The 12,818-nt window shown below is 45.4% G+C and overlaps 1 protein-coding gene across 5 annotated transcripts in view; it reads left to right on the forward strand.

Moving 5' to 3' along the window:
* Positions 1-335: 335 nt before the first annotated feature.
* Positions 336-12,818, forward strand: part of CAPN6 (calpain 6) — a 62,729-nt gene continuing 50,246 nt past the window's right edge. The window contains exons 1-5 of one of the 5 annotated variants that reach the window (XM_080554443.1): positions 336-1,423; positions 2,005-2,053; positions 2,829-2,880; positions 10,245-10,303; positions 11,174-11,348. In XM_080554443.1, the coding sequence (XP_080410569.1) occupies positions 11,184-11,348 (165 nt within the window). In that variant the 5' untranslated portion in view covers positions 336-1,423; positions 2,005-2,053; positions 2,829-2,880; positions 10,245-10,303; positions 11,174-11,183. The other 4 variants (XM_080554444.1, XM_080554442.1, XM_080554445.1 and 1 more) reach the window with 4 other exon arrangements.

A 12,818-nucleotide genomic window follows, 5' to 3' on the forward strand; every position in this document is an offset into this window, starting at 1 on the left:
CAATCTGGAACTGGAGTGAACTGTGAAACCAAGAAGGCCTTTGGCATGAAGACAACCTTGCTATCACCTCCTTCTTTGTGAACAGAGTGTGAAGAGAGTCCCTAAGAGTAACTAACTCTCCTGGATCAGGGTTGGGTGGGGAAGAGAGAATCGAGCTTGGTTCTAGGTAGCAGTCCCTTGTCGTTATCGGCAGCTGTGTCACAAACTGCCCAGATGGAGCAGAGATCTCTGTCCTCCTGCAGCTGTGAGGGGCTCTGGGTCAGGCACAGCTGCCCAGCAAAGCACTGATCCGGCCAGGTGCTGCAGGGGGTGAGGAATGATTACTGTGGCTGGACTGCAGACCCATGGGGGGCTGGAGTTGCTTGTGGCTGTGGGGTAATGCAGACAGCAAGGTGTGGTAGGGGAGGGCAGGCATTTATGGAAGCATGACTGGATTTTGAGCATGTGCTGAATGTAGGAATGTGTGAGAACCACTGCCTCGTGATGGAGCAAGTTATCTTCCTTGCTTGTGCTGTGGTGTGTCTTTACACAGCCCAGTTCTGGGCCTGCTGAGGGTGCAGGAGTGAGTCAGGTTTGGCAAGCAGCAAGTCTAGAGCAGGGAGAGTGCAGGCACTGCTTTGCGTGCTTTGCAGGCTGTGCAAACCAAGAGACAAGGAAACTGGGGATGCCTAGAGAGGCAGTGCGGTTACTGATGTGAGCCAGCCCAGAGGAGTGTGTGGTGATGGTGCTCAGGATATCTCTGACCAGGAGGCTAAAGGCTGCCGGCAACAACAGCCAAGGATTCCAGGGACTGTGCTGACAGACCAGCTTGAGAGACCTCTTTCCAGACTGTGGCAGTGTATGTGAGCATGTCTCTGTGAGTGCTGTGCACAGACCCATTGAATTACAGGTTTTCTCTGCAGTGAGAGTAGAGCTGTCTGCTTGCCCTTGGTTGCCTGCCTGTGTGGCTCATCTTGCTTCCTTTCTAAAGCAATTTTTGTTTCTAATGAGACTTCCAGGAGAAGCTCCTCCTCAGCCCAGACAAATTACATATAATTCTTGGATTATGGCACCAGATTTAATACACAGAAAAGTTCTCATCATTTTGTTCCACAGTGGATCAAAGGCAGCTACTGTGAGAACATGTCTATATAAGCTGTGAAAATTATCAGCTCACAAAAAAGGAGAATTTCGTTGTACTCAAGTGTGATTTTTCATGTTCTTCCCTCAACTGTACAAATGAATCACAGCATGCGTGGTATATATAGGAGGACGTCAGTTTTTTATTATGATTTAAACTCTAGTCTGCTTGCTCAATCACAAATTGAAAACACATGGCTTTATTATGTAGAGCTTTTTTTTTGCGCATTAAATGCTAGAACTGTAGCGGCAGCTTCCAGGGACTTTCTGTCCAAATTTCAGCATGCCTTCAAAAGGAAGTTGGGTAAGTGTTTTATAAGAAAGCAAACAGTCCTGCAGCGAACCTTACAGAACAGAGATTTATGATACTACTTAACACTTTGTCTTCAGAGTGTTTTCTGGATGTAACTCTTCCCCTGAGATCCAAACTCCTTTAGGCAAATAGAAGTTTTTTTAGTAGCAGGGATTGAGAGAAGGAGTAGACCTATTCAAAAACTTAGATTGGCTATGCTAAACTTGGAAGGATTAAATGGAGGAAGCAAATTGGGGAGAATATTTACAACTGATATGAAATTTTGCAATGAATTTTTAAATGGCACTTGTTTAAGAATTGGCCTACATTTACAAAAATATAAATAAAAGCTCCATAAAGGTAAAAGTAAAGATGTTACAGTCATAAATGAGAAAACTTTCATGTCAAGTTAATCTAAATGAACCCCCAATTAAATCAGGGATAAGTGGAGTATGCAGAGAAGTTTGTTTCACCAAAACCGCTTTTTAATGGGAATTTATTTTTGACCTTTCTTTTTTATTCTGCCACAGCACAGGAAAATGTATTATTTTTCCCAAGTTCTAAACATTAACTGATGTATTTTCCTTTATTAGCAGACTACAAGGAACAAGATTGGACAAGTGCTTGAGTGATCATGGGCAGGTTTGTGACGTCTCAGACATCAGAGAGCTGCTTTGCACGGCACAGGAGCAGCTCAGCCTCCCGGATGGCTCAGGACCTCTGGAGTCCATTCTGTGGCTCTCTCAGACCAGACTTTTTCCTCATTCAGGTTGCTTTCCCCTCTGCAAGGGAAATGGGAGTAGCAAAATCAGGTGCATTCTAGACTCTGAACAGTCAAGCCAGGAGGAAATGCTCGGCAGTGTGCAAGAGCCACTCCTGAAGCTGCTCCGGGCTTGCCACAGTGTTGAGTTGAGGGCACAGAGCCACCTGTTTGGTTTTGCTGCATCTCTTGATCTGCAAACCCCCATCCAACTGCAAGTCCCTCAGAAGTCCTGTGTGATTCTTCCCCATGGTCTGGACGGGCCGTTATCAGAAGGGATGCACTGAGGCAAAGGCATTGACACTGGCTTTATGCAAGTGGAATACAGCATGCAGCCTAATAAGGAATATCATTTTTTTCACGATGCGCATTAATCTGCCCTGTTTTCCATACAAAAAATGCCTGCAGCTCTTGCCAAGCGGCCTTGTCCCGTCTCCTCCTTTAAAAATTCATTCCCAGCTACAGCCACAACTGCAGCTAACAGTTTACCGGGAATAAACAAGGCTCTGCATTTTGGGTCAGCTCAGATGGTTTTCCAGTGTCCCTCATGACTCATCTCTGGAAGGGTCATCCTGAAATACACCCCCTCTACTGATGTGATCTTGGTACAGCCCAAAGAGTTTCAGGTTAAGAAGCTGAGGGGAGCTTTTTTTGCAGGAGTGATTTTGGAGTTTGGTGTTGCCTCAGAGCAGGGACCGACCTCAGCCAGGTAAGTGCCAGAGGTATCGTGTACACTTGTAGTTACTTGATGTGCACCAGGATGAGCACTTTTTTACTAGTAATTAGCACGTCAGCGAGCACAGTGAGAAAATGCTTTCGTCTACTGCAGTAATGTATATTTCTTTCAGAACGTGGCATCTTGATTGTGTGCTAACACTGAGCCAAGCACTCATTGTGATTTATTGCAAAACCGTGGTTGCTCTCATTTCTTCTGGGATAGCCAGTCTAATGCTAACACAAGTCTTTTCTCTACAGGCATCATTAGCAGTTATACCAAATAAAGGGGCCAGACTGATAAAGCGTGCTTTAATTTCACTGCTCGTATAATTCCATTTTCCATACTGTTTCTGATCTTCTGAAATAATGTCAGTGCTCACTGCAGATTCTTTCACTGTGAAATTCAAGTGGGTATTTTAGTCATTTTATTTTATTTTTGTGAAGGAGAGACTTTTATATAATGTCTAAAATAGTAGATAAATGAACACATAAAATAATGGAGTAGTCTGATAGGGAGTTACCCATTAATTTGCAATCATAGACCTCTTCTGAACCAACTTTTATGAGAAGGCAGAATGGAGAGAAATTGGAATGCTAAAGAAAGTTGTTTCCTGTGGTTTCAGCACAAAGGCATGGCTGGAGCAAATCAGCTGACATTGTTGTGAGCGTTTTCTTTACAGCTTGTTATAGATCTCTTGACTTGTATTAATATAACAATCAGCATCTATCATATTATTTTGAATTCAGAACTGCAATTGTACCTCTCTGTAGTTAGCTGCAAAACTAACTGGTTTTAGGGCTATAGTGGATGCCACTGAAGGGTGTCTGTTTTAAAAATATGCAGGCACCTGTGCAGTTTGGAAAATCCTGCCTGCCTGGATATTCTTAAAAACGAGGCCCATAGCCACTTTGCATTGTCACTTGAAAATCAGTAAAAAGAGATGTGTTTTATTAGCTTAGCTGAAGAATCCAGACAAAGATCAGATCCCGCGCAGTGTACACAGGCCCAACCAGGTCTCCTCTCACGAGGGAAACAAAGTGGCACCAAGATTAAGCACGTGGCAATTTCTGTCCTGAAACAGAAATAATCACCCTGAGCGTTTGCTTTGGGGTCCTGTTAAAAAGTAGCACGCATTGGCAGTGTTAGTGCAGAGTTGTTTAGAAAAGCCTTTCTCGTTGTTGATCTGTAAAGCTCTGCGTTCATTCTCTGACTGTCACCCTGCTGCTCTAAGAGTCAGAGTCCCATAGAGCCCAGATGTGTGGAGTGTTTTGAATTTCTGAATGCTGGCTGAGCTCTAACAAGGGGCTAGAACATCTGCATCAGGACGTAGGCAAAACGCCTGTGCCTCGAGGCTGAGATGTGGTCAAAAAACCTTAACTCATGCTTAGCAGGACAGAGCTGCTTGGTGCCTTGAGGATTTCTAGTTGTGGCTGCCAATCAAGGCCCCTTGAGTAGGGGCAAGTGTGCAAGAGACCTGCCAGGAATTTGCTTGTTACCTGTGAACAGGTCTGGGAGTCACACAAAACACAGTGGCAAAAAACTCCTGTGTTTTTCTAGTTTGGTTGGAGGCATCTGGGCAGTTACACCCCTTCTGCTTGTGCCAGATGGAGTCCTTCCCTCACGGGCATAACCACCTGTAAGTGCAGCTTCCCTTAGCAGTTCTTTGCTCCACCTGTGCAGCCCCAGCACCTTCAGTTCACGCCCTCAGACCCTGGAGCAGCTGTGCTTCTTGCTGTGGGAGGAGTGACTGCAGCTTGCAATCAGCACGCTCCAGAGGAGCACCGAGAGTTTGTGTTGCCTGAGCTGTGACTCCAGCACTGCGTTCCTGAAGGGTAAGAGAGGGGTTTGTGTTTTGTCTGACCATGAGGTGACTGTAAGAGCGATGGGAGAGAGGACAGGATGATGTTTCAGCAGTGCATTTGTAATTCCTCATTTATTCCTCCTGCAGCTGAGAGATTACTACCAACCTGTGGCTCAGCACTTCGCATGAATTACTGCTGCCGTGTGCCAGCACTCGGTGACTTAGAGCTGAGTTCTGTCCCCTCGCCACCACCACACAGGCATGCTAGCCATTGGACAGGCAGCTCCATGCAGAGCTCATGTTTAAGAAGGAGAGGGGAGTTGGTGTGTGGATTGCAAACAGTGAAAATAAATGGCAGGATTCCTGGTAGAGCTCCTGTTCAGCTCCTGGGCTCGTTGGAAAGGCAGGCTTGGTCTTGAACCTTCACTTATGCTCCTGAACCGTCCTGCTGGGCGTAGGCTTTGCAGTACGAGCTGCATCGTGGCTCCCAGCTGAAGTGCTATATGAAGTCTCCCTGTCCTGCTGAGTCCTGGTAGAAAAGCCTAGTTGAGCATTATCGAGTTGCAGTAGAAGAGAAGGAACACATGTTGTGATTCATTTCACTGTAGCAAAGCTTTGGTTTGTAGCCAGGTGATTCTGGTGCTCCTTGATGCCATCTGTGAAAGCAAACAAGTTGTTGCCAGCCCCGTTCCTGATGTCTGGTTAGTCTCCCCATGAATTTCTGCTTAGAAGTAATAGGGTATGCATGGATGTTCTCAGCTGAAAATATGTGATGTTTTCTCTCTTGATTTTAATACTAAGTATGGCAAAACAGTGGAGCAGAACAATGTTGGCACCTTTTTGTGTACAAGAGAAGAAAAATGCTTGTGTCTCGTTCCCACAGTGAATTCTTGAGCTGAGCTGGACAGAGAAACTTTTATACATCTATTAAAGTACTGAGTTACAGAGACCATAAAATAGTCAAATTAACCTTATTTTTTTGAAAAATCCAAAAGCTGAATGAGAGAAGGGGGCAGATGACACACCATCCTGCTATCCCAAAGCACCCGACAAAACTTGGTGTTTCATCCAAGCAGGCAGAGCGTTATGTGAAACAACCGAGAAGCCCCTGGACCATGGTTGTTAATACCAGACCTAGGAGCTGTTAAATGTCCTGTGCAGCAAATTTGACGTGAATTGAACGTTCTTTTACTTCTGCAATTGCATATCAACACAGTACAGATATAACATTGATTGTAAGCTTTTATATAGGTTTATGCAGAAGAACAGAGGATACCCAATCTACAAGGCTGAAGACTGCCAGTGCAGTTTGTGTGTTGGAGTGCTTAAACAGTACAAATGAGCAAATTTCTCCAGTAGCTGTTTGATGTTATGGGCAGTGATGCTTCTGATGCATCAGTAGGAAAGCGATGGCCAAGATCATGAAACCGCAGTGTACATGAAGTAGAAGTTTTGCAACTGCTTTAAATTCCCCTGCACTCTTACTACAAATTTGCAAAGTCACTGTTTTGCAAAGTGACTGTTTTGTGCAGAATGAGAAGGAAATAACCTTTTCCAGCTGGAGTCCTGGAAGCACTTTCAGCTTTATAGAAAACCAGTTCAAAGTAATTTAAAACTTTTGGCTGCAGGGCTGCTTTTTTTGAGACAGTCCCTGGTTTGATTGCTCTGAAGTGACCTATGAGTTTGGAGGAGGAGATCTTTGCAGGAACACTAAACAACTGTGTTTGGAAACAGTTAAGCCCTTGAGTGCCTGTGTTGCTGTCTCAGCCCAAACAGTGGCTCCGAGGCTGTGTGACAAATTGGGATGGAAAGAAGAGATTTGGAGCTGGGAGTTTTTGCACAGCATCAGGGCAGGTTTACAACTCCGATCTCAAGCGGGGAACCCACAAACCAGCTATTGGTTGTTACTGGTAATGGTAATACCACTGCTTGCAGGAACCAAAAGCAAGCTCACTACCAGCAAAGGGATACAAATCCTAAAATTATGACTGTACCCCAGCATGCAGTGTATGGTGTGTGTATCCGTGTGGTCACCCCAGCCAGGGGCTCCTGCAGCACCAGGGATGTGACCCCGAGGCTGGGGCGTGCCTGAGCTCGAGCACTTCCATCTCAGGGGCTGCTTGCTGGAAGGAGCAGCGTCTTCTGCCGCTGTGGAGTTAAACGTCAGCTAGAAACTTACTTTGCCCTTTTAGCCCTCGTGCTGTGATTCCTTTGAATCCTGCAATCCGAGCGAAGAAGTGGGTGCGTGATGATGTGGAGTGCCGAGCCCCTTCCTAGACAAGGAGCTCCATGTAGAGCAGAGGGCTTTCTGCAGCTGCTTGGCACCACTTGCCCTTGGAACCGAAAGCAGAGCTTTTTGTGAAGGCGAAGCCAGCCCCGTGCCGGCCCTGCGCCCCTCCTGCAGGGATGGGAGTGAGAGGGATGCTTTCGCCTGCCGGCGAGCCGCCGAGGGGTGCACTTGGCTTAACAGCTGCAGCGGCTTCTCTGCCACTTCGTACCCTGCTTGATTTTTAGTTACACAGGGTAACAGAAGTGGGCTTAGAGGAGGTGACTTTTTCTGTTAGCTTTTGTGTGCTTATTGCGTGAACGTAAGGGCAGCCAGGGTGTAATTTTCGCTCGCCTGCCCGGACAGTTAGTCAGCCGGGTTTGTTGTGGATCTCCTGCGTAGCAGCTAGGGAAGAGAGCGCTTGGGACGGGAAAACGTGAGTGTAAAGAAACCCTGTTTGGTAGGGCTCTCCAGGCCGAGAACAATGCTTGGAGCTCGTCCTCATATCTCGTGAAGAACTGCATTTCCAGTGAATGTCCCTTTAATTTAGGGCTGCTAAGAATGCCAGGAGCTGGTACTTGTGACTATGTCAAACGTGATTTAGCCATAGTTTGCTCGCTCCAGTAGGGGAAGCACCTCTGAGTGTCAGCTGGGAGTAAAAATGCAGTGTTGGGGTGAGGAGGGGACGCCGGGTGGAGGGAGCCTTTTTGAAACGGGGACCTGCAGAGACGTGGCTTCGCTGTTGTGCTGAAGGCCTTTTTCTGAGCAGAGTAGGAATTGCACTGGAAAAGAGAGGGGTAGAGAAAGACGTCAAAGCTCAGTGGTTGAAAGCCGAGAGTTCGGGGACCTCCCGTACTGCTGCTGGGACTGAGGGGCTTGTCGTGGCTCCAGAGGGACTTTGGGATCAGCTGTGGGGAGGTGCTGGGGGCTCAGCTCAGAGACTGAAAAGGATAAAAGAGCAAACCTGGTATTTGTGTGGGCAGGGAAAGAAACAATCACCAAAAACCTAAGAATGTCTGACCTGTAGAGCTGTTTCTTTTTTCTTTCTTTTTCTTTGGCTGTCTCTTTTCCGTCCCCTAGAGCAGTCCCTTTCTCTTGACAGAGCTGTAGAGGGTCTTCAAAACGTGGTGCAGTATTTTAGGACCATGCTTCTCAGCCCTCGTTATTCTGCACACAGCTCTGTGTCACAGGGCAGCGTAGGGAGCCCTGGAAAGAGCGGCTGCCAAGCCCTGCCTCGTGTTTTCCTCAAGCACAGCTGCACATTGTGAACGTCAGCAGAACTGAAGGTAAAGCTTTGGAAGAGAAGAGCAGGGGGAGGCTATTGCTGTGACCTTGAGACTGGAGGAGGGAGCATTGCTGGGTAGTTTGGGAGCTTTGATGTTAACTGAGGGTCAGCGCCTGGGGCTTGCTTCGAAGCTGGACCTCGGAGCAGGAGCCAGGTGCTTGCTGCTTGTCTCAGTCAGCGTGGGCTGTGTCCTGCTGGGTGGGAAACCCCAAGGAGAGGAAGGGCTCGGCTGTGGCCCTCCCTCGTCCTCAGTGCTCTGACCACTAGGCTGTTGTAGAAACTGCCTTCACCTCCTGCACTGTGCACTTCCCAAGAACAGGGGAAAAAAAAAAAGACTTTATCATGTTTTGGAAGGTTATTTTGGGGTTCCTGCTGCAGTGGGTTTCTGCTAGCTCAGCAGGTAGGGGTGGGATTTCCGTGCAGCTCCAGTGCTCCAGGTTTCATGGATGGGTGGAAAGCAGTTACCAGTCAGGCTGAGCCCCTTCTTTAAGCTCAGTCATTTGCTCAGGATGGCACAGGGAGCCCTGAGGGGGGCAGCTTGGCAGCCTCCTCCTCCCACGGTAGCGTTCCCTTGCCAAGTGCTGTCCGTGGAGCCCAGGGTGAGCAGGCAGCAGCTTGATTTCATGTGCTGAATTTGGGACCGCAGTCTGTGCACTGTTGCAGGACTGGGTGTGGGGGGTGATAATCCTGGAAGGACTGTGTTCCAGTGCAGCAGACAGAGGGGAGAAAGGGTGGGGAATGAGGTCACTAACAGCCCATCTCGCTGAATTAGGCAATGACGGCTGAAAACCTTATCACCCCTGGGCCATTTTAAAAACAAGTGTATCTCACAGATAGGGCGGGCTTAGAATCTTAGTTAGCTCGTGGGGGATTTTTAATAAGCAAGAATGCCAGTTATCAGGAGATAATCTATATCCTACCCAAATTAGCTGGACTAATTTTTGCTTTTGTCCCTGAACTATCTGTGTGTAATTCACAAGTTGACTTTGAAGAACTGGTTGGAGAGGGGAAGTAAGTCTCTTTTGTTTCTTCTTGGGAGGCCTTCTGCTACGCAAGATGCCTTGTGATGCTTTGGGGGGTTAATTAACAAGAAACTTTAAGAATAAGGAAATCATTACAAGTGGGATAGTGTCAGTGAGCTGTTTTGGTTTTGAATAGTTCCTTTGCATACAGTTTTATTTTACTGAAGCTGTATAACAGTTTCTAAGGGACTATATGGTGCAGTTCCAAACGGGGAAGCCTTGTCCAGACTGAAGATACAAGAAGTTGTTCCATCTATTGCAGCAGTATTAGAATTCGACTCAAAGTCATCACAATCTTGATGTATGCAAGCTTTATTTCTGAAAGTCCTAACAGAGGATGGAGATTTTACCGGACTGGCATTTGAAGATTTGTTTCATCAAAATATCACGCACAGACTGGTTCTTTGTCCTGTCGCTTTGCTGTGTAAGGTTCTGCTGGTAGAATTCAGGTGGTACTTACAGGTAGATTACTTTGTTTGTGGTTGGGAGGCTTTGGAATGGGTGCAAGAATGGCAATGAGGTGGAAGAGCACTCCTGAATTCTCTCCTTCCCATGAGTGAAGGCACTAGAGCAGCATTTCTCATCCTTGAAGGGCTGTCTAATTAATTCTGGGGCAGGGGAAGGAGTGAGTGGAGGGAGGGCAGGTTTTACAACCATCCCTACATTATTTTGGCCACAGCAACTTTCAATCACAATAAATTTGACATTTCCAAACGTTTCTCATTCTCTGCATTTCCCCTGCTGTACTCACATGCCTGCTGGGAAAGGCTTGTGCCTAGCTTGGTTCAGTTTTCTGCAAACTTGTGGAATCTCATCCAATTTGGATCGCAAGTGGCTCGTGGAGCACAGGCTGGGATCCCTGCAGCAGGACGCAGCAAGTAGGCTGCTAGGGCAATGTAATACCATGCTCCATTGCTTGCATGTTGTTTAGTCCTTATGATCTGCCAGGAGGATAACCTGCATTTGTCTTTATTGATGTAGGTATCTGAAGGAAGGGGAATACATCTCTAATCCGGAGCAGGAAGGAAGGGAGTACAAAAGTAAGTTCAGATATTCTCTTCGCTCTCTTCAAATAGCACCTCAGAAAAATAGAAGCATCCCTCATGTTCCCCAGACTTCACACCGTTCAAAATGATTTCTGTGGTTGATTTTTGATTTGTAGAATGATCTTAAGCAACTTATTTGAGCTCTGTGGCTGAGACTGTAAACTTACAGGGCTAGATAGTTAGGATTCTTGAAACCAAGGCTTGAAAGCAAATTGTTCTTTCTTTCTTTCCTTGTGGTTATTTTTTAAAATTATTATTATTATGGACACTACTTGCAAATATTTGCAGCTTCTGGGAATTCAGTTCCCTGAAATGTAACATAAAGATCAAAGACAATAATTCCAGCCAAAGTATTGCCACTTAAATTAAGATGGATAACTGCAGAAATCTGTTTTCAGTTTTCTGTAGGCATAAGAGTTGGAGTAGATAATTAAAGCTTTAGAGGCTAGTAGGAGAATGTAGCAAGGAAGATGCTCCTGCTCTTCACACATAATACAAACTGAGGAGCAAGACCCACTCTTACCTTTACAATCCATTAGACAAAGCAAAATGCTCATTGTTCCTCATCTGGATTCTTTAATGCCTTTCCTGATGAGTTCTCTTCAGCCAGAAGTGTCATCTTTTTTTTTTTAAATATATATATATGATATTTACAGGTTTTGTTTCTTTTTTTCTTGTTTTTAGTCTACTACTTAGCATAATCTAATTTATAATCTGTTTTAAAATCAGAAATCAAGAACTAATTTTGTTTAGAACAAGTTATATGCTCTATTGTCAAAGACTGAGGAGTGCATTGCTATGCTTTATGCTATGGACTTCAAAGAGACTCCGTGATTTACACAAGCCGATATTCATCTTATCTAGACAGAAAGAGATGTCTTCGTCAGTTCAGCTCTTCAGAGATCAGACGTACCACGAGCTGAAAGGGCGGTGTATTCAGCAGAGACAGCTCTTCGAAGACCCCGAGTTTCCAGCCTCAGATGAGTCCCTTTTCTACCAGAGAGCTCCACCAAAGAAAGTTGAATGGAAGCGCCCAAAGGTAAAGGGCACTCCCCTTGTGAAGAGATGCTGTTTGTGCTGTATCACTCCCACTGCCTTCTCTGTGCTAAACCAGTTATCTTAGTCTATTCTCCCTCTCTTTTTCCTTTCATTTCTTGTCAGTGTGTAATTCAGACATCAACCTCTCTGTCCCATTGCTGTCCAAAACAAAAGTCATGCCTTACTGAATAAGGGGAGAAGGAAGCATTCTGTACAGCCTGATTGTGTTTTTTTACTGTTGGTGGCTCTCTAATAACAAGCAGCAATGGGCGGTGACTCCAGCTTCAGTGGCTTTTAATTCAGCCCTCTGTTTAATTAAGAATACCTATCAGTAATAGATCAGTCAATACAGAAATATATTCTGAAAGAATATTCTTCGTTTTTTGGGTCAGCCTATTTACCTCTGTAGTTTGCTGTGTTGACAGAAGCGTTTCAGAAATACATTCATCTCTTAATTGAAGTTTCTCTTTATTACATGTCCCTCTGAGGGCCTGGTGTGCAGGCACGGTAATGGCAATACAAAATCTGAACTTTAGCTGCTAAACTTAGTGCCCCCACCATGTTGTCATTGTTTTTTTCTCCTTCTTAAGGAAGAAATAACCCTTGCAAAAAACATTATAGAAAATGAGATGTTATGAACCGAATACCTCCTCCTGCCTGGGATGCTAGAAGCAAATCAGTCATGCAACTCAATCTTAATAGCTTTCCACATGTTTTCAGAGTAACTTGTATCTTATTAAAATGTATGGGGGAAGGAATCCTCACAGTAGCAAGGGGGAGTTGCTCCAATTCCAGGTAGCTGAATTAGTTGTTTAGATGTATGAATAAATTATTTGTAATTTTTCTTGGAGGAGAGAGTAGGAAAAAGAAGATCTACAGTCTGCCCAGCAAGGGAGGCTAGCTAATGCAACAAACAGCCAGGAACAACCAGTGGAGAGGTCTTACACTAAAAGAAACTTGGATATTTCCAACTGCCACCAACAGAATGAGTTGAGAGCCCTTGTTATCAGCATATACCCACTTTCTGTTCAGAGCAAATGGTTTCATTTTTGTTCCACAGAGAACTAACTTGTGTTTCCAGAATCTGTTGTCTTGCTTTCTATATAGTGTCAAAAATAAGAGGACACCGTGTGTGTATGGTTTGTTCCCAGGTTACCTTTGTATTAACTATACTGGAACCACAAAGCCCAACTACGTACAGGTCTTGAGAGGTTTGGGTGAGTCTTGCAGTATGAGGCAGGACACTCCTGAGCTACTCCCAGGGAATACTCAATTACACGGATGTGTAGCTGACGCAGAGAAGTGAAGGCATGTTCCCAAGACGTGCGTATGTAAACTTTTTCTGTACTGAACTCAACACCCTATTCCTCTGAGTTTCACAGAGGTTCTAGTGAAAACTCATCAGCAAGTCTTATCTGGAGTGAATGCAGAGTTTTCCTTTACTGACTGATAACATCTCTGATCTCTGCAT

The sequence above is a fragment of the Anser brachyrhynchus genome (genome assembly GCF_964034855.1).
Source record: "Anser brachyrhynchus genome assembly, chromosome: 13".
NCBI lineage: Eukaryota > Metazoa > Chordata > Aves > Anseriformes > Anatidae > Anser > Anser brachyrhynchus.